Source organism: Callorhinus ursinus, unplaced genomic scaffold, assembly GCF_003265705.2.
Source record: "Callorhinus ursinus isolate GAN/ISIS: 27379988/994484 unplaced genomic scaffold, GSC_fseal_2.0 scaffold2, whole genome shotgun sequence".
Classification (NCBI taxonomy): domain Eukaryota; kingdom Metazoa; phylum Chordata; class Mammalia; order Carnivora; family Otariidae; genus Callorhinus; species Callorhinus ursinus.
The window spans coordinates 17,806,727-17,827,378 of NW_027397064.1; the positions used below are offsets into that span (position 1 = coordinate 17,806,727).

General features: G+C 50.5%; 2 protein-coding genes across 4 annotated transcripts in view; both read right to left on the minus strand.

Moving 5' to 3' along the window:
* Positions 1-120: 120 nt before the first annotated feature.
* On the minus strand, positions 121-6,884 carry GPBAR1 (G protein-coupled bile acid receptor 1). The gene is given in 3 exon segments (XM_025891661.2): positions 121-328; positions 330-1,291; positions 2,857-6,884. Coding segments are annotated over 3 exon segments (1,431 nt in total). The 5' UTR covers positions 3,154-6,884; the 3' UTR covers positions 121-156.
* A 140-nt stretch (positions 6,885-7,024) lies between these two features.
* ARPC2 (actin related protein 2/3 complex subunit 2) overlaps positions 7,025-20,652 on the minus strand; it is a 29,078-nt gene continuing 15,450 nt past the window's right edge. For 2 of the 3 annotated variants that reach the window (XM_073878704.1, XM_073878712.1), the window contains exons 6-11: positions 18,362-18,548; positions 17,616-17,709; positions 12,004-12,130; positions 10,696-10,796; positions 10,134-10,234; positions 7,875-8,122 (exon numbers count right to left, since the gene is read on the minus strand). In XM_073878704.1, the coding sequence (XP_073734805.1) occupies positions 8,086-8,122; positions 10,134-10,234; positions 10,696-10,796; positions 12,004-12,130; positions 17,616-17,709; positions 18,362-18,548 (647 nt within the window). In that variant the 3' untranslated portion in view covers positions 7,875-8,085. Of the gene's footprint in view, positions 7,493-7,874; positions 8,123-10,133; positions 10,235-10,695; positions 10,797-12,003; positions 12,131-17,615; positions 17,710-18,361; positions 18,549-20,652 lie in introns of those variants that run through there. The other variant, XM_025891719.2, reaches the window with a different exon arrangement.

Sequence of the window (20,652 nt, forward strand, 5' to 3'; positions counted from 1 at the left end):
CCCCGGCAGTTGATTCTGAGGGAGTTGGATCTGTGTGGCTGCATGTCTGGCTTTGGTTTCTTTCCGCCGCTGCCCCCCGCCCGCACCGCTCTTTCGGAGCTGCGGAGTGAGATAACCGTGAACTGGGCCAGAGGAGTTTATTTGGTCAGGGTGGGGTCACATAAGGGCAGGGCCTCTGATCCCGGGGCTTGGGGACAAGAGGAGACTGGCTCGGTGGCCGAGATGGACAGATGCTTCGAGTAGGGGCCGGCAGAGGCCCTTGCCCCAGTTCAGGTCGAGGTCCATGCTGCTTTGGCTGCTGGTGTGGTAGGCTGGGCCGGGGCCGGGGGGCTCTCCTCTGCAGCGCGCGCAGGCACCTCCGGGCGGCCGCCCTCCAGGGGCCTGTGTAGCGCTGGTCACCCAGCCCCATGGCCACGGGCACGGCCGCTGCGCTGGCACTGCCCAGCGACATGAGGGACAACAGAGTTCCGGGCCCCAGCGGCGGGCGCTGCTCGAAGGCCAGGACCGAGAGGAGCAGGGTGACCACGTAGGGCCCCCAACACAGCCCAAAGAGCAGCGTGGCCCCGGCCTGCGCCCTCGCCTGCCTCCAGGTGAGCGCCCGCGCCAGGGCCGACGGCGCGCCACGGCTCACTGCCTGCTCCAGCCGGCGGATGTCGCTCAGCTGGCGGCGGGCGGCGGCCAGCACGCGGATGGACAGAAGGGCGGCAGCCCCCACGGCGGGCAGCAGGAGCCCGTAGACTTCGAGGTAGAGGTAGGGCGCGGGGAAGACGGCCTGGGAGCTGCAGCTGGTGCCGGGGGCCCAGCGGTTCCATCCCAGCGCCGGCAGGCTGGCAAAGAGCAGGGGGCCGGCCCAGGTGAGGAGCAGGGCCAGCCGCGGGCTCCCGCGGGGCCGGAGGGGCCACAGCACGGCCGCGTAGCGCTCGCCGTGCACCAGCAGGAGGTTGGCGAGCAGGGAGAGGAAGGAGAAGTTGGGCGCCAAGTAGAGGAAGAGGCAGGGCCAGTAGCTCCGGCGGCTCTGGCTCCAGAGGCCGGGCAGCGCGGGCAGCGCCAGCCCCGTGAGCAGCCCGGCCAGCAGCAGGCTCAGGAAGAAGCAGCCAGCGGGCGGGTGGCGCAGCTGCCGCTCCCGGGCGATGCCCAAGGCCAGGAGCAGGTTGGCAGTGACGATGAGGCTGGCCAGGGCCAGGGAGAGCCCCAAGGCCCCCGCGGGGACGGGGCTGGGCGCCTCCCTGGTGCCGTTGGGTGTCATCTTGGGCCCGGGGACGGGGGCCGCCTGGAGCAGCAGTCGGCGGGCCTGCGTGAGAGATGGGCGGCCCAGTGAGGCAGATGGTGCCCGCCGGCCGGCCGCGAGCCTTACCTTCTTAAGCCGGCACGCTTTTATTTTCAATTAAGTGCCAGTTACGATTTACATAAAAATCCGTATCTTGGGCTTCCCACTTCCCACAGCGAGTATGTCCTGCGGCTGGAGCTGAGAGGTGCCTGTGTTCACCCAACTCCCCAGGCCCTACCCTGCCGGCTGGCCATTGTCATTCCCTGTCCGAGCCCCTCTGGGCCACCGCGTTTGATGCCTCCGTTTGGACGGAAGGGTGGACCCACCCAGCCCCAAAGCCCCAGAGCATTTTGTCCACCCCTGCCTCCACAAGGCAAGGCCTCTCAAACTGGCCAGAAGGGAGGACAGGGTCTGGCTGGTGTGTAGTGATTTCTGGCCAGCCATCAGCGGAGAGCCTCCTTCAGGTCGGGTTGGGGCCAGTGCTGGGGGGGGCGGGGGGTGCTACGATGAAGGAGGGGTCCCTGTCCTCAGATGCTCCCAGCCTGCTTGGCACCGGAGCATTAGGAGAGGGGAGGCTGCTAAGGATTGGGAGGGGGGCGGGGGGGGAACAGTGAGGCAGAGGCGAAGGCAGGGCTGGCTGAACACCTGAGTTAGCGACAGGCCAGGGCCACGGGTGGCAGCAGTACCTCGTCCCCTGAGCACCCCCCTCCCCTGCACAGCCGGTTACAGCTCAGTGAGCAGCCTCCGGGTAGGACTTCCAGCCCATAAACTTGACTCATCCGCACCACACTAGCAACAGGGCCCTTCCTGGGAACTGGAGGTAGAGAGGGGAGGAGGAAGATGGGGGCAGCAAGGACGGGCCGCGCACCTGAACCTGAGCCCAGAGGCGGCGGGGGGGGGGGGGGGGGGGGAGGGAGCCTGAGGGCAGGGCCCGGCCGGTCTGTGGCTGATCGGGCCCCACCCTTCCCTTTCTTGATTCTGTGTCCTCAGCCCCCTCCGGCACCCTGGCCCCAGGAAAGGATTCCCACCCGCCCCCACCCCCCTGGATCCGAGGGCACCACCGCCACCCCGAGCTCAGGACCCTTCTCTTCCCAGCTGCCCACCCAGCGCCCCCCCAAAGCCGGCCAAGCCACACCAGGCTGCTGCCCCTCTCCCCTCCCCTCAGCCCATTTCCTCTTCCTCATCCTCCCTCACCCCGAGCCCGGAGCCCTCTACCCAGGACATCCTTCCCTCTCTATCAGGCCCTTCAGTTTCTGTTCCCTTAGTGCCTGCGCCACCTTTATTAAAGCCCATGAGACCTCAGGGTCCGTGACCTCAAACCTGGACTCTGGAGTCCAGGGCTGGAGCTCCCAGCACTGCCCTGGAGTGAGTCCCCACCCCACCTCCCCCGGGGCAGCCTGAAAGGCAGGGCTGGCCCCAGGGCCGCTTTCCCAGGGCTGGGCTGGCCCCGTGACCTGCACGCCCTGGAGGCTCGGGTGGCTTGGGCTGGCTGCGGGGCCTCTTCAGGACCCGGGGCTGAGGTCTCCCGGTGAGGTCGGGTGCGGGGTGGTTGGCGGTGGGGGAAGAGGGAGGAGGGCGTAGCTACTCACATGGCTGTTGGGGGCAGGTGTTCCTGGCCCAGCCTGGGCTTTCCCCTCAGTGTCAGGGTGTTGCCGTAGGCAGGCCTGCAGGGCTTCTGGCGCTGTCTGGTGTCCCGGCCGGTGAGGACATGGTGCTTCCACTCCGCAGGGACCGCAGGGCCCTGGGGCTCTCTGCTGCCCAGGCTCTGCCCCTGCCCTGGGTTCTGGAGGGATGGAGCTGGGGCGGGTGGGGCTCAGCCTGGCCCCGCCTCTGGGGGGGTGGGGCCTGGCACACGCTGGGCCGCAGGGGCTGGGAGGCCTTCCCATCTTGGTCCAGTACCCTCGCCCTGTGCTGTACCCATGTGCCCCCTCTCCGGCCACCAGCTATAGCTTGCCACCAAGGTGGCAGATCCCCTACCTCAGGTCACCCAACTTGGAGCCCTGTCACCTGCTGCCTGCCTAGCTAATGGGAGAAATGCTGTCCACTCAATGAATAATCAGGGTTCCGGCTCCCCCTCTCCACTTCCTGTCCCAGCGAATACATTTACATTTGATGAGTCTTAAACCCCTGGAGTGGCCAGCTGGCTGACAGCACCCCCAGCTCCATAATTCTGAAGAGCAGTGTCTGATGGTGCCAGGGCTGGGGGTGTTTGGAGCTTGAGGATCCTCCCATCCTATTACCTGATGGGCCTTTTGGCTTAAAAGCCAAACTTACCTTCTAGAACTTGGGGGTCATTCCGCACTTTTCTCAACTGCCTTGAGTCAAGTTCTGGGCAGTGAGGTAAAAATGGCTCTGGGGGTGTGGCATGGGGCAAGCTAACCTCTGGGCCTCAATTTTCCCCCCTGTAAAAGGGGAACAAGTAAAACTACCTCTCGGGGCTGTTGGGGGAATATCATGGAGTAACATATGTGACTGCGTATATCCCAGTGTCTGACACTTAATGGGAGGCCTCCATGATGAATAAGAGGCGTGAGCCCAGAAAGCCTGGGTTTGAATCTTAGAATCTTGGCTGGGATCCTTTTTTTTTGTTGTTTAGCTGTGTCAACTTGGGCAAATTACTGAAATTCCTTTGCCTCCGTTTCCTCATCTGCAGAATGGGGCTTCTATTGCGCTCCCCTAGGGCGAGACTAACCGAGCCAATGCGTGAAGACTTGGACGAGCACTAGGCACACAGGCACTCAGTGAAAGGCAGCTGTTAACATTTTTAGGATTTCTGCCCTCTGCATGTTGCTTCCCTCCAGCCACCTGTCCCCGCTAAGAAAACTGTAGAGAAAGGCAGATAGCTCATGAAAAGCTAGAGGGGATGGCACTTCTGCTCCACAGACAGCAAGGAGGGCAGGTACAGGAGAGGAAGGGCGAGTGCAAGGCTGGGGAGCCAAGAGGTGTGATGCTCCCGTTTTCACTGGTATCAAGCGAGGCTTTGGGGTGCTGGAAAGCAGCAGGCTGAAGTGGGAGGGAGCAGCAAACTGCAGCAAGAATGCCAGAGATGAGACAGGAGGAAAGACTTCCCTGCTCAAGAGCACAGGTAGACGGAGCGAGGGGACCTCTGCGCCCTCAGCGGGGAAGGGCAGGGAGACCCGCGCTGAAGGCTGGCGACCCGAGGGGTCTAGCTCTGCCCATCCTGCAAGGGGTCAGGGGGCCCGGGGAGGCAGGACTTCTGTTGGGACAAAAAGTGGGAAGAGGAAAGCATCCAGCCTCAAAACCCTCCTCAAGCGAGCTGGTGGCTAGAGGACGCGGGCTTCCAGCAGCCGGCCCTCAGACCCACGCTCTCTGGTCGGGCAGAAGTCAGAGGCTCTGGGAGAGTTCAGACTGGGGCCTGGACACAAGTGGCTGTGGGGCCCGTCAGATGTTGGGCTGCCAGGAATAAACAGACCTCCTTCTGTTCCCAGCCCTGGCCTCCTCGGGATCCAGGATGTCTGTGTTTCTTCTTCACTGCTTTGTCTAAACAATGTGTGTGGGATGACGTCCGAAGGGGGCAGCTTAGGCGGCAGGGGCTGGGAAGCCTGGGTCCTGTCTCCTCCTCACTGGACCATCTGGGCCTTCTCTCCTCCAGCTCTGGCACCGGCTCATCCCTGGCCTTCTAGACCCTTGGCCCACAGGAGGGCTCTGGTGCAGGCAGTTTCCAGACCCTCCATCCCAGCTGCAGGCCGGTTTCCGGGGTCCCCTCCTCAGGCACAGCCTCTACGGCAGGGCCCAACCCCGCCGGGGAATCCTCCTAGGCCTCCTTCGTCCACTCCGTTCTCTGGATACTGGCAGCTCTTTGCTGACCTTGGGGGCCCGGGGTCGGGTGGGTGCGGTAAGCAGGGGCTGGGGCACTTGCTAACTGGACAAGTGGAGGCAAGGAAGCCCCGGGGCTTTCTGGACCCTGGCTGGCCTCCAGGAGCCGCTGTCAACACTCTTCACTCCCCTCAGGCAAGCGCAGACAAGCCCTTGGGAGCCTCTGGAGGGCCCCGGGTACAATCCTGGCCAGGACTTTGGCCTCAGGAAGCCCTGAGCCAGGTCTCTGGGCAGAAGAAACCCTGTTCCTTCCTGTTAGGGTTCAGACTCTCCACGGCCCCCTCCGGGCCACTGCAGTGTTTCAGCAATCCCTGGAAGGGTGTAGCATTGCTTGAACTCAAGAGACCCCAGAGCAGACGCAGGCTTGGGTCTTTGGCCTCAGGAGCTGCTGGGACAAGGTTTTTCACTTCCAATGAGACCAAAGGGAATGGAAACGGCAACTGCTAAGTATGGGCTGCCCAGGACAGGGCTGACGCAGCAGCGGGTACTTCCTTTTCCAGGTCTGCCACCCACCGGAAGTGGGTGACAAGGGGCCACCCCTCCCCAGTGCACAGGTTTGTTGGGATGGGCCCTGAGCCCCGAACTAAGAGCCCATTTCCGTGGAGTCCAGGTGACTGAATGACCTATAGCTTTCAGATTTCTTGACGGTGACCCACAGTAAAAAAAGGTGTTTTATAATCTAATCAAGATGTGTGTACATAACCAAAATACACTCCAAAATCAATACCTACCCTTGAGAAATGTGATGTACTCTGATCTATACTATCCCATTTAAAAAAAAAAGAAAAAGCTGGGGCGCCTGGGTGGCTCAGTCAGTTAAGCATTTGCCTTTAGCTCAGGTCATGATCTCACGGTCCTGGGATTGAGTCCACATCAGGGTCCCTGCTCAGAGGGGAGTCTGCTTCTCCCCCTCCCCCCACTTGTGCTCGCTCGCTCTCTCAAATAAAATCTTAAAAAAAAAAAAAAGGCCAGTGATGAAGTTACACACGTGACAGACACACAGAAATACACACCCCCTCCCCCCCCAAACGCACACAAGCATACACCCACGAGTCAGGCCGGACTGTGTCCACGACATGGTCCTGGCCGAGATACTGCACTACCATCATTCGAGATGCTACCACTGGGGGGAGCTGGGTGAAGGACACACAGAATTTCTGGTATTTCTTACAACTGCGTATGAACCTACAGTGATCTAACAACAGTTTAGGAAACAAAAATGTCAGGACAGTTCACAATTCATGAATGGGTCTCAAACTAGTCTGAGACCCACTGCACTAGATGGAGACAAGTTAAAAGGGAAAGCAAGAAGCTAAAAACCGTCAGGATGGCCCTCAGACCATTTCAGGTGCTCATAAAACTCTCCTGATAATTCTTTACCAAATTTTCTGAACGATTTTATTTTTGGGATCAGTGTCCTACTAGCTGGGGGACAGTATACATTGCTAGGCTCGGTACTGTTAGGGGAGCATCTCCCCGAAGGGAATTCTGTGGAAGGCCGATCTTTTGGGCTATTGCAGAAGAGAAAGGGTGGCCAGGTCCACACCCTAACACCCATCACTGTCCTGCAGAACACATGCCACAAAATGCATTTTGGGAAGTGCTGTGCATTATTCATGATGAAAGAATAAGCCAGAAAACACTTCATGTGACTGTCACGGTCCTGGAAGCTTCTTGGTCACAGACAGACATAGTAATAAGTAAGCTTTACAGGAAGCACGTTCACGTTTATTCAGAACTGCCAACTAAGAGCTCACTAGCCAGCCAACCTCTCTCTCCTCAAAGGGGTGGAGGTGGGGGTTGTTGAGGGATTCCTGATCTACAGCTTCCCAGATTTGGGTCTGTAGGTTCAAGGGCAGCACCATGTGTACCCTTCGTCCTTCCCCCGTCCTTTTGGACTCAGTCTAGAAACCCAGCAAATTCTCACGTAAGATAGAAAGATTTTCTTTATTAATGACCCCAACCGTATTTCTTTAGATACAGGAGTTTTGAACTCAAATACTTAGGAGAAAACAAGTTAAGATTGCATTATCCTGCAACTCATTACCAGTAACATATTGCAAAGCGCAACAGCTTGGAAAAGAGGGAGGAAGGCAAGGGCGTGAGGGAGGGAAGGTAAAGAAAAGGAATTAAGTTGATCAAGTGGAATTCTTTTTTTTCTTTTTTTTTAATTCTTGAGAACTATGAAGTCCTTGCAAGCACAGCTCGTTTCTGCAGATTATTTTCCAAACGTGTACAAAATGGAACCAAAACGGAGAATCCCTTAAGAACCTGAAGAGGTGCAACATGAAAAGCTACGATTATCCAGTAGCAAGCGTTCCAGCCTTCAGCTGCCAGCCGCCTCCTCTTCCTGTTCCCCAGAGTTAGCGGGATGAAAACGTCTTCCCCCTTCAAAGAGCAGAGAGAAGTGTGAAGGCCGGTTTCTGGCTCCCCTGTCCTGCCCCCGCCCCCCGGACTGGGGATGGGATCCCAGAGACACCAGACACAGGTGCGAGGTTCCTCAGGAAGATGCAGGAACTCTAGGCCTGGAATAAGGCCCAGTTCCCAGAGAGAGGTGATCACCTCTTTCTTCCTGCTGAATACTTACTTCGGGGATACCAGGGAGCACCTGTGCCACACCCACAAGGACGGTTGATGTACCAAGTTAGACAGGAGAATCCCTTGCCCACAACGTCTGGATGGCCTAGACCTACTCAAATTTCAGACTGGGCTCGACCCTCCTCGGGGTTGAGAGCTCAGGCTCCCCTTACACAGTTTGTACCTTTTCAGCCTCGAACACTGCAGTTCCTGCCATTTGTCACCATGGGAGCAGGATGCTCAAAACTTCCAAGTACAAGAACTTTGTGTTGCCATGCAGTGACCACACTCCGGGTTACAGAACACTCGCTTGACTTTAGGCTCCCGAGTCCTGGCTTCTGTCCCACCCAGGATTTCTCCAGAAGGGCCAGCTCTGGGAACAGGCTGGTTCCCAAAGACAGAGCTCATTTGGTACAGCAGCCTGGAAGCCAGGGCTGAGAACTATGGGAAATTGGGGCAAAGACAGGGGGGCTAAATTTTCCTGTCCTGAATGTCTCAGCCACCCCAAACTGAAACCATATTTTTTCAACCCCCCCCCATGCAAAGCTGGTGAGTGTTCGAGTACCAAGCCAAGCCTGCCATCCTATTGCACGCAGCCCCTCCGTTTCTGCTGTCTGCGCTGTGTGTGTGTGTGTCCTGGCTTCTACTCATCCTTAGTAACATGATCTGGTTTTCAGCTTGGATTGGTTGTTTGCCTCCCCCTCCTCCTTTCTGGCGCCCATCTCTGCTAAAGAGAGGTCACAGGACAGAAAAAGGCAAAGCTGCTCTTTTAACTCCCAGGAAGGAGGTTTATGGACAATTTGTTGGTTTCAAGGATCTGTCCTTCCCCAGCTACGACTGCAATCATGTTGCTGCACCCCAGGACCACCTGCTGGTGGGGTAACAGGGCAGGGGAGAAGCCCTGTGGGGAGACCCTGGGCGGTGGCTGCCTTGCTGGGCTCTTCTGAACAGAGAAGAAGTTCCAGGGCTGAAGCGGACACAGGCAGCCCCATGACAGACTATTTACGAAGCCAGCCTTCCTATCTCGTGTAGGATGGGCTGGCCAGGTCAGGCTTCCTTCTGCTGTGCCTGGCTGCCTGTTCACCTCCCAGCCAGTCTCTCCACTGGCCCTGAAAATGGCACGGCACTGGTTGCCTCCCGCTCTGGGTCACCACAGCGGTGCCCCTGTGAGAAGAGCAGTCCTGTGGAAAGCAAGAGGGGCAGGGGAACTTGTAAACCCCAGGGGGGAGGCCAGGTTTTAGAAGACATGGAAAGAGCATGTGTGTCCCAGGACATACGTCCTCCCCACCCTGTGTTAGTTTTGCCCACTTTAGGCCTTGCCACAAAGCTGCAGAGCAGAAGGTGTGATGCTGCCATTTTGTCACCATGATACCTGGAAACCCCGCTGGAAGCAGAGGATCTAACTACAGACTGAACCCCACCCCTCAAGCTCTGGGCAGGAGGTACAGAGTTACTACTGAGAGAAGCCTTTGGTACCAATTTCATGAGATGGACAGCCTCTAAAGCCTTCACCTAAGAAGTCAGGAGTGACTTAAACTGCTTTTATAACCATCTGAGGTTTCTGAGATCGAAAACCCTCGGCTCCGGTACGAGGAGTCAGGCACCTCTCTCATCCTGTTGGGTGGCAGCAGAAACTAGCTTGGCAGGAGAGGCCTCACATGCCAGGGGAGGGAACCTGGAGCCCTGTGCACACCATACCTGCCGAAGGTCACCCCCGAGAGCAGTAGGTGTTGGCAAATACCCTGGCTGTGAGGGATGTACAGAAGCTTAGTTCGCCTCAAGACTTGAGTTCAATGGGCACAAAAGCTGGCAGATAAGCACTTATTCCTTATCTTGAGGCGGGATCACCTAAACTTCACAGAAGGGGAAACAAAAAACCCTGACACTTTGCCTAAAGACCTAAATCCCTACCTAGGCTCTAGACCATGCTGTCCTCTCCTGCATGGAGCCACATATTGGAGCCCCGCCCCCGCCCCTAGTTCGACATTTCCATCGCTGAGAAAGACAACATCATCTCCATGCAAAACTCCTGCTGAGAAGCAGACCAGGGGATAAAAACACTTAGGGGGTGGCTCCAGGCCTGTTCACTCAACTAAATGTCCGTAAGCAAATCTCTCCCTTTCTCCAGGAAGACCTCGAGGATTGACCTAACTCAGGCCCAAAGAGAACACAGTGTATCTCAGTAAAAAAGGTCCCGTTGTGTTTTCCCTAGATGACATTCCCCTAGCTCACAAAGATGTGGAAACAAGGGAATCCAGCCCGGCCCACTCAGGAGTGAAAACCTGTCCATCCCGTCTTTAGTCAGTCAGGTGGCTACAGGCCTGACCCTGCCTGCCTCTCACATGTAGCTGCTGCCCAGACACCTGGAGGGCCAGGTCACAACATCCACTATTTCCCTCTTGGTGAAATCAGGAAAGGAAGGTGGTCCTGCTTGTGAGACCGCCCTACTCACGTGATTGTTTTCATTTCTTTTTTCTCGGCATCTGGACGTGCACGGTTCAGCACCTTGAGGAAGTCAGATGTTTTTGCCCGCATACGTGTGTGAATATAGGCCTGGGAGCAAACACAATGGGTACTGAAGCAGTCATGTTCTAGAAAGACAGCTTTGCTTTCAGTAGAAGTTATCAGGAAGGTCTGGGAACATATGCCCTGGGACTGACACAGGGCCATATGCAGGCAAGCAGGAGGGCAACTTTCTGGAGACACATCTGCATCTCTCTACTATGGGGAAGGGTAGTGGGAAGAGATGGAAGAAAGGCCATGATATCTTAAAGTCTCTAAAACCATTAGAGTTCATAGCAACAGCCTGGACTACAGGAATGACTTTTTTTTTTTTTAAAGTAAACTCTACCCCCAGTGGTGGTGCTCGAACTCACAACCTCAAGATCAAGATCAATGCTCTACCGACTGAGCCAGCCAGGTGCAGCCCACACAGAAATGACTTTTTATGTTATTAACTCTGGTGAGAGAATGACCTGGAGCATTGGAGCTGAGCTGCCGTGGCCCCTTCTCACCTTAGAGCACTTGATGTGGTAGTGCAGATAGTCCCGGAAAGTGTGGATCAGGTTGATGGTGTTGTCTCGAGCACTGGCATTGGTGTGGCGAGGGAACAGCACTGTGGGCAGGGACACAAACAAGACGTCAGGGTGTAACATCAAGGCCGAAGGACGGGAAGATCAGAGCCTACAGTCAGTTCTGATCTCTCCCTGCCTGAGGACAATGCACTTGTTTCATTATGCCTAGGCTTTGTCAAGGTGTTCTCTTTCACGAGGAAGGGATAAGTACTGTACAAGGCAGGTACCAGGGAGTGCAAATGGAGATCATGGTAGAAAACCAGGGCTCCCTGGGAAAGGGCTTAGTGCTGGGCATCACACTAGGTCTGGATTCCAGCCTGTGGCTGTGCATTCTGGCGTCTACGCCCCGTCTGCCACTCCGCCCTCTTCACCCCTCCCCTCAGCTTTCTGGAACCCTCTCCATCTCCTGTACCTACTCTTCTCAGTGGTCTTGGCAGCAGTAAAATCCTCCAAGCGGGAGGTTTGCCAACACAAAAAGGAATACCTCAAAAGAAAGGGTGGGACCTCTGTGTCAATTTGCCCTGAGAAGAAACGAACAGCAGGACAAGAGCTAACTACGTGGCATAGCGACTGTACCATTTCTGTGGCGTAATGAGAAAGGCTGCCAATTAAACCGCATGGCGTGCACTGTAACCCGCGTCCCAGCCTCAGCGACAGTCAAGTGAAAGAAAACGTGTAGCTTAGAGGTCATGGAACATAGTAAGTCGGTGGGCTTACCATCAATAAACAGGTACACCTTCAGTACTGAGGTGACTTAAATTTCGGAAAAGGTAACATTTTAGTGGCATCAGGTGCAATGTGTGAATGAGCTGTTATTCCAAACTGTTAGCTATAATCAGAAGCCAAGCTCACTGGTCTGGAATAACCATAAGGGAAGACTTGAACTTCTTCAGTGGAGTACGTGAATCATGGCCAGAGCTCTGGCTTAGTAAGGAAAAAAACCAAGATATGTCAAATGCAAGAGAACTGCCTCCCACCCAGGTGCTTAGTGATGTTCATGTGGTCCTGACTCTTAACACTTGACATCAGGGGCTCTATTTTCCAACCCCAGGATTTAAGAAAAACAGGGAAAAAAGAAAATGATTATGGCACACCCTCCTACAGTCAGAGCACTGGCATATGAGAACGATCTGGTATGCCTGCTTTTGCCCCTTTCCCATTTTAACAAAGGTCTGTGCCATTTTAGGCATCCTGCAGGGGGAAGGCACCAGAGGCGCACGACTTGGCATATCCCCCCACCGCACTCACCGAAGGTAATGTAGCCAATGTTGTCACCCACGGCAGCGTCGGTGTCTTTCAGCTCCAGAGGAGGCTCCCTGTGGCTAAAGAGGACCTGTGGGGCTGTGTGGCTGGCTCTGCGGCCTTCTTTGAACTCCTGCACAAAGCAACCAGAAGAGAACCTGACGTGAGATGAATGGCAACTTCCATTACAAGGCTGGCCCTACGGGGTGTCACTTCTGTAGCACTCCAGACTGGCAGATGGCTAAGAAGAAACACCTGACATGAAGCAGGACAAGTGCCGGCTGCTACTGATGCAATCCGGATGCAAAAAGCAAAGACCACAGAGTACTTAACAAAGCTAACTTCAAAATGGAATGAGAGCATTCTTTTTTTCCCCCAAAAAGATTTATTTACTTGAGAAAGAGCACGTGCACGAGAGACAGAGAGAGAGAGAGAGAGAGAGAGAGAGAAAACGCGTGCACGTGCGAGGGGAGGGGCAGAGGGAGAGGGAGAAGCAGACTCCCTGGTGAGCAGGGAGCCCGATGCAATGCAGGGCTCCATCAGGACCTGAGCCAAAGGCAGACGCTTAACCCACTGAGCCACCCAGGCGCCCCTGATGAGAGCATTCTTAATCCTGTTCCCTTTCTCTTGTTTGGGAATGACAAAGGCAACTAAAGAGGCAATTAAAGTTTGTCTGACACTAAACAGACAACGAACTGTAAAGCATGAAAACCAGGTTACATTTAGGATTAAGGACTACTGCTGATTTGTTTCTTTTGATTTCATGTGAAGAGCCTGAATTTATCAGGAAATCTTGAAAATCTCAGGGTGCATGGAACCTAGGCTCTAGCTTGCTTAAGACTCAAGATAAAATCTTAACTCTTTTCATCTTTGCCTGAAAGCCCCTATGAGCTGGCCCATTTCTCACCCCTCCCACCCCCATCTCTGCTTCTTCCCCTTTCTTGAAAACCGGGCTTTCTCAGGGCTCTGGACCTTTGCACAAGTCCTGTTTCATGGAGGTATCTTAGACCTTTACTGTTTAGAATCCACCAATCAGAACTTTAGACTAAATGTAAGCCCTTCTTGGGGGCAGAAGACAATGGAAGTTAAAGCAGCTGTTTAGGGTTCGCTGAGGGGAGGAGGCTGTGTGACATGAGAAGTGAAAGCCTGACTGTTAATTCTGGTCTTGAATGGCTATAGACTCAATCACCACCACTCTGCCTAAGAGCTCATCATCCATAACAAAAACGTCTCCACCCTCATCAAACAATAGGAAAATGAGGATGTAAAAACCAGGCCATTCCCCCCTATGTTTTAATCTTCAAACCTCAAGCTTTTCTAATGCATACATTCCTTTGTACATACCAAAGTGATACAAGGCATCCCTGTCTCAACCCAGATCTGCAAGAATAGAACTAGATTATCCAGCAATGCCAGTAAAACAGGGTGATCCAAATTCACTGAGTGATAGCCGAAGGATGGAACCAAGGGCTAGGTAGTTCTAGGAGTACCGAAAGCATGCTTACAGGGCTGTTTGGTCTGCAATGCTCTTTTACTGCTGCTCAGCTATGACCTCTATCCTGCCATCTCCAACAGACTCGGGTAGCTGGCTGCCATCTCGTTGGGAGTTCCCATGTCTTCTAAGTCCCTACTATGGCAATTTACTATTCACTAATGCATCTGGCTTCCCTACCAGGTTGTAGGCTCTGCAAGCCAAGGATCCTCCTTTATTACTCTGTATTCATTCCTCCTCCTTCAGAGGCTGGCTAGCACATGGTTTGTTCAATGAAAGTAAGCACTTTCTACTCTGAGTTACGGCCGTCGCACTGTAAAGGAAGGGACAGGAACAATGCTTCCGTTTGTAGGTAGGAAGAATGGGCACAGGGCAGCAAGCCCTCAGCAAATTAGTGGCCAAAGGATAACATCTGAGGAGTTCTAACGCCCAGTCTGGGATCTCACCTGCTCCACCACCCTGCCTCCTGAGCTGGCACTGCTTGGCTTCTAAAGCTTGGTGGAAGATAAACTAACACAGCCAGGTTAGGTTAGCTCCCTTATCTTTTGTTTCTCAAATGAGAAATATTTGGAAAGGTACGGAAGGAGTCAAGATCATTCAAAATGGAAATTCCTAAAGCAAAGCTTCTGAGATTACCTTTCTCTAGAAAACATTACTTTTCATTCTGCAAAGGGGTTGGGAGGTTTTCTCACTTTTTATTTTTACTCTTTAGCCCCCCCCCCCCGGGGGGGGGGGGAGCAGAGAATATAGAACAGATAGTAACTACCAGCATTTTCTTGTGTGACTAAGTTTCTCAAAGGCTCCAAATCACTGGTACCTGTTGGCATTCATACCCAGATGGGTGAATGTAAACCCATGGTGACCTATTAGCGTGGCTTCCATCAGTTCTGTGTACGGAAAATGACACATGTGGATCTGGTTAAAAATGCACTTCTGATTTGGGTCTGTCCTCTCCGTGCTGTCCTGTCTTTCTTTGTTTCTTCTTGGTACGCTCTCTAAAATAAGACTTAAGAAACAAATCAACCAACCCACCCAAACAGTTCTCCTTTTTCATTAGGGTCTTTGTCCTGTGCGTGTCAACAATGATGCCTCTTTTTTCTTCCTCCAACTAGGATGTCTTTTGAGTATCACAATACTATTTCTCTCTTCCATCAAAGCACAATTTATGATAGCAAGTTCAGAATAAATCCCAGTATACACAGAAACTGAGTATATGATAAAGATAGCATCTTAAATTGGTAGTATAATCATGGGCCTTGAAACAATGGCTACCAAGACCAGTGGGTAGCCATTTAGAAAAAATGATGGATGCATCTTTCATACCATATACCAGGAGAAAACTCCAAACAGGTAACCAATGATTATGTGTAAAATATGAAACCATAAAAATACTAAGAAATAATACAGGTACCCTTCTTTACAGTCTTGGAGTAGGAAAGGAGTTTCTAACTACGACTCAAAATCTAGGAGCCACAGAAGAGACTTGACTTAACTATGTGAAAATAAGCTTCTGCGTTGAGGGGAAAAAACCCCCACAAACTCTAATGACAAACTGGAAAAAATATGTGCAACTCCTACCATAGATAAAAGGCTAATCTTAATCTCTCTAGTATATAAAGAAATAGAGATTAGTAACCCAATAGAAAATGGGTTAGGATAGAGACATCTCACAGGAAGAAAAATAGCCTTCAACATAAGAAAAGATTTTGGACCTCATTCCCAAGAGAATGTAGATACCATTTTTCATCTATCAGATTGGCAGAAATCTGAAGGTCTGACAACATACTCTGGGAAATCGGGCACGTTCATGCATTGTAGGTGGGAGGCAATATTCTCCTAAGCCCAACCTCCGTGGAGGAGGGTCTGGCAGTATCTACTAAAGCTCCTGACTGACTCAGTGCTCCCACTTCAGGAAAACGTCCTACAGTTATAACCACACAGGCGTCCAGGTAGACAGGGTTCTCAACATCCTATCTTCACACCTGCCTGAGAGGCAGACTGCTTGTCTTACCCCTGAACATACAGAAACCAGCGGTCTCTGTTTAACTTTTCTTGGTTATGGGGCTGATGTTAAGATCTAAAAATATGAAAAATATTCTAGTTCACCATACTCTAATCTCCAAAATTGTATTGTTCCTAATGCTTTTCACAGAATGAGCAGTGACATGGTGTCTATACCAGACTTTCTCTAGTGCTCAGCTTGCATGCTGACAAAGATAATGCACCAAAGGCAAACACTAAAATATCCATGTGAGTGGCGCATGGAAACTCCATCTTTTTCCTAAAGGCAGGAAGCACCCCTCAGAGTTGGCCTGCTGACTACCAAAGCAGGAATTGTGTTCTGACCAGGCTGGAGGTCCACGCCAGGAGGGGAAAACTCATAAAGGCCCACAGCAAGCAGGTCAGTGACCTGGAGGAACTTCTAACAGTGTCCCTGGGTCCCACCATTCTGTGCTAGACATTCACTGTTCTAGGAATTTAAAATAACGAAGTCCAGGAAAAGTCTCAGATGATTTATTTTGGTGTAAAATCTAACAAAATAAGCCCAGGTTTCTAAGGTCATTTCAAATAAATTGCCCCAGCCTTCGACTCTGTGGAGAAGGGAGGCAAGGCAGATGGCTTCCCGAGCACAGCCCTTCCACATCCCTGGACACCAGATGGGGCTGCATGGTGCCAGTCCAGTCACTAACTAGAGATACTGTCAGTGCAAAAATGCGGAGACTTTCTTTTCCCTTTTAGACCAGTGCCCTACTGCATGTATTTTGAGGGAGGAGTTTAAATTCATATGCAAAAAAATACACAATATTCTCCTAAGGAACAAATCTCCTGTAAGCTCTCCAAGATAAGGTCCGTTTAAAGCATAAAATGGAACAAGATTGGTAAAAAACCAGCCAAATCTAAATATATACTTGATAGCTTTTAAAATTAGTTTGTCAGTCTGGATTCAGCCCAATTTCTAAGCTACTGCATTTAATTCCCGTCAATTCTGCCTAAAAACAGATGAAATGCCTGTCTGGAAGCTTACATTTAGGACCCAAGATAGAGGTCTATATATGTGTACACACACACACACACACACACACACACACTCTCTCTCTCTCTCTCTCTTTCTCAAAGTTTAGTACTCTCAAATGCTAAGTGTCAATATCCCAATTTTTCTGCATTGTGGCTCCAAAATTAGAGTTTCTGATTAATTAGACTAAACACAAAAAGCCACTAAAGATGGATGAAATTGAGGCTCTCACTTTATTTTCCTAGCCGCTTAAGAGAGAATACCCATAAAATATCCTCACTACATTAGGCACAACCATTTTTCAGCTCCATGTAGCAAAAAAGATTCTGTCCCAGAATTCTTAAATCTCTTCACCCTGCCAAGCAACACGATGAACGTACAAAAGGTGTTGGAAAATTTAACCACCGTACTACATATTAAATGCTGAGCCATCTCGGAAGAAATCAGCCTGGTTATCACTTCAACGACAAGCTCTCATTATCTTAGAGCCAGCAACTGGTTAGCAGACAGCATGACAATGCCACAATGGGGTATTGTATCAGACTGGAGTCCAACTGTACCAGAAATCCAATTACAAAATGTCCCACTGAGCCCCGTTCCTCTTCTTGGTAGGTGAGCTGCTTCTGAAGGAGGCGTTCTATGGTGACCTCAGGCAAACTCCAGTTTGCCTCGCTGTCTGCTCAACGACTCTACCCTACTGATGTACTATCTACTACTTAGGAATTTTCTAGAGATTCTGCTCTGAGAAGACTTCAGGACTAAATCAAGCCAAGAATGGACCGTGCCAGAAACTGCAGGAAACACAAGAGGGTAGGAAACATGACTAAGCTTTAAATTGAAGACCCTATGGCAGCAAGGGTGCTTAAAACTCAGTCATACCATAAGTATGTTTAATCCTCAATTCTCTCTCCAGTCCAATCCAGTCCTGCAAAAGGCTAAAGGCACTAAGGAAAAACTACACGCAGTGAGTTTGGTGGGAGCTGTTTAATGAAATCTTCAACAAGTGCTGGCACCCTCAGAGTGCCAGTTCTCTCTTCTATGGTCATGGTGTGTTTCGGTGCCAAGGTATAAACCACCACCATGGTGTCCCCCCATAAGACGTCCGATCCATACCTGCATGAACACTTTTCCAATGACCACATCGTCATCATCCTTAAACACTGTGCTGAAGACTACTGTGACTCTGTCCTTTTTAGATTCAACGTACCTGAGGGGAACAAAACCCATGAGGTAAGAAGTACAGAATCAGCACGAGACTTTGTCAAGAACTTGATCTCCAAAGTGAAGTAGGTGGGTAAAGTCCTAAATCTCTTAGTTCATAAAACAAGGCATGCCAAGGGAGACTCAGTATGTATGGCCAACAAAGTCAGTATAACACATGCATGCCCTAAGAGAGGAAGGAGAGGAAAATCACCCTGAGTAGCTGGTACTGACTTGTCTGTGTGGTAGGACATGGAGTCTAGGATTAATAACTCTAAGAACTTCACTTTAAAAAATTTCTTTATATACTAGGAGAGTTCTACTATGTAGATGATCCAAGAGTTGCAAACACACAGAATGCACAGTCCCCCCTCCCTCGTTACCCAGGCTGTGTGACTGAAGGGGACCTTCAATAGTGGTGCCTTAAAGGAAAGCACTGGATTCCCCTTTCAGATTTTGCCAACTTCTGATATCTGGAGATCAGCAGAAATGGCCCCCTTTTCTCCTCTGTCATCTACATCCTGGCTTAAACAATTTTATGAGAAAGACATATTAGTGGGATTCACACAATAGAGCTTAAGGTCTGACCTAACCGTGTATCTTTCAGTAAGGGCATGTAATAGCCACACCCAGGCTTTAGGACCAAGTTCTATACTCACATGGTCTCATCATCCCTATAATGGATAACTGCCCTGTTCTCGCCTTCCTTGCCCTCTTCTTGGAATTGGAAATATTTCTCAAAGACAGAGGCAAAACAATTTCGTTTCAACATGCCAGCCTGATGCACAATGGAATCCTTGGATGCCGGCAGATTTTCAAGATCATATAGCAACGAGACATTGTACCCTGGAGAGGGGAAAAAAGTCAAAAAACAAAAAAAACAGTGGTTCTATTAGGAACAAAACCAAAAAACTGCAGGTTCTAATGACATTTTATTTTGTTTCAGTGTCCATACTTTTAAATGAGATAGATTGCTATCCATTCCCATCTGCCTCAAATGGCAAATGAGGTAAAATAAAACTTCCTTATAAAACCACTGTAAATATATATAGCTAATTAACAAGTGCTATGCAAAAAGTTGAATCAATATCAAAGATGACTGATTACAAATAAGGAATAGGGAGAAACCATAATCCAGGAACTTTTAAGTAGAAATTTAGTGTTCTAGACACAGTAGTGAAGGGGGCACTTGTGTATGCTATCAAGCTATAATAATAGGAGTTACATATTTTTCTCTGCTGGTTTAACTGCCAAGTGCTAACGTTAATTAGCACTGGGTAGCTTTTTGATTAAAAAAAACCAAAAACCCCTTACATACCATCACAAACCCTTTGTGGGAGGAGGCAAGGTATGGACAAACCTAAAAAGGTGTGTGTGTGTGTGTGTGTGTGTGTGTGTGTACACACGTGTGTACCTTCCCAATAGCTTTTACTTGTAAACGCTATAAAAATTTCAGTGTTTTAAAATATTTTACTTCATTTGATCTCTGTAAGAATTCTTTGAAGTAGGCAAGCCATATACAGTTATTCCCATTTTAGAGGGAAAACAAGTTCAAAGGAGCAAAGTGCCGTGCTAAATGCAGCACGATATACAGGTGTGAGCAACTCTATTTTGAGTTGAATAGAACGGGGTCCAAATCCTGGCCTCGCCACTTTGTGACCTTGGACAAACTACCTAACCTCTATAATTCCTGGTGGAGGCCCCTGGGAAAACTGAGAGAGCGTTAAGTATTTTAAAGCACCCAGAACACAGTAGGTCATCAATAAATGGGACCCGAAGCCAAGTCCGCTGACCACTGCACACTACTCCCCCTCTTTACAGCATGCTGAGTACGAGTTCCAGCAACCACGGTTAGGACAACTGAGTAGTTAATCAAATGATTGATACACGCCAAAAAGCCTAGAGGCGGCTCTGCTCAAGGGTATCTGTACATCACTGAGGATCATTTCATAGTCTGGGTAACTGCTGGGAATAATTTTACCAGAACTGTATGGAATATCTTAAACATTTATACTTTGTCACTATTTAATTTTTTCCCAAGAGCATTCCTGAAGTCTGTTTTTGTTGGATTCATCTTCACGGAGAACATGGGCTATCTAAATCTCTGTTCTAGATTGTGTTAATATATTTTGGCACTCCAATATTAAATAATATCAATCATCATTCCATTTTGGGTACCTGAAAACCAGATAGGCAAACAGACTACAGGGTTAAAGATTAGACAGAAAACGAAAATATATAGTTGAGGTTTGTTAGTTTTAAGAAGCCAATAAAACTAAGTGAAACTATAGCTAAAGTCAGACTCTAAGTAAGGCTTTGATATGATGAAGAGAAACATACTGAGGATGGATTAAAAGTAAAAATCTAGTATGGCCTGGACAACTTGCCTAGACAAACCCACAGAAAAACAGGAGGAGACACACAACTTTCACATGTTTTTATACTTTGCACTTGTATGAACACAAGGTCTGCAATCTGGCAATGGCTTGTGCTTTTAGCAGGAAGTGGAAGAAAAGGCCCAGGGACAGAAACATAAGCACTCCAGTGGTTCTGATAGATTGTAGGATCTGAGCTGGGTAAAGTATGCCCAAGAGTTCCAACACAACTTTTTCCGTTCTAGTTCTGTTTCTTCCTTCTTCTCTCTCTGAAATTCCTTGATTCCCCTTAAATCTTAGTGTTATTTATTTTTTGGTTATTTCTCGATATACTTTTATCATCAATTTGGGGATGAAACACACTCTAGTATTCTTTATGGACTGCAGTCAATGCTCCCACCTACAGTATTCCTAGTAACAAGTTATATCCGAAAGACCTCTTTCTGTATTTGATATTTTGTTTCCACAGCATACAGAAGACAGGGGAAGGTCTTCTACTGGGACTGGTGAGGCATGTCACTTTATAAAAATGACAACAAATAAGCAAACAAAAACCACACAAAAAGGTTGGGGGA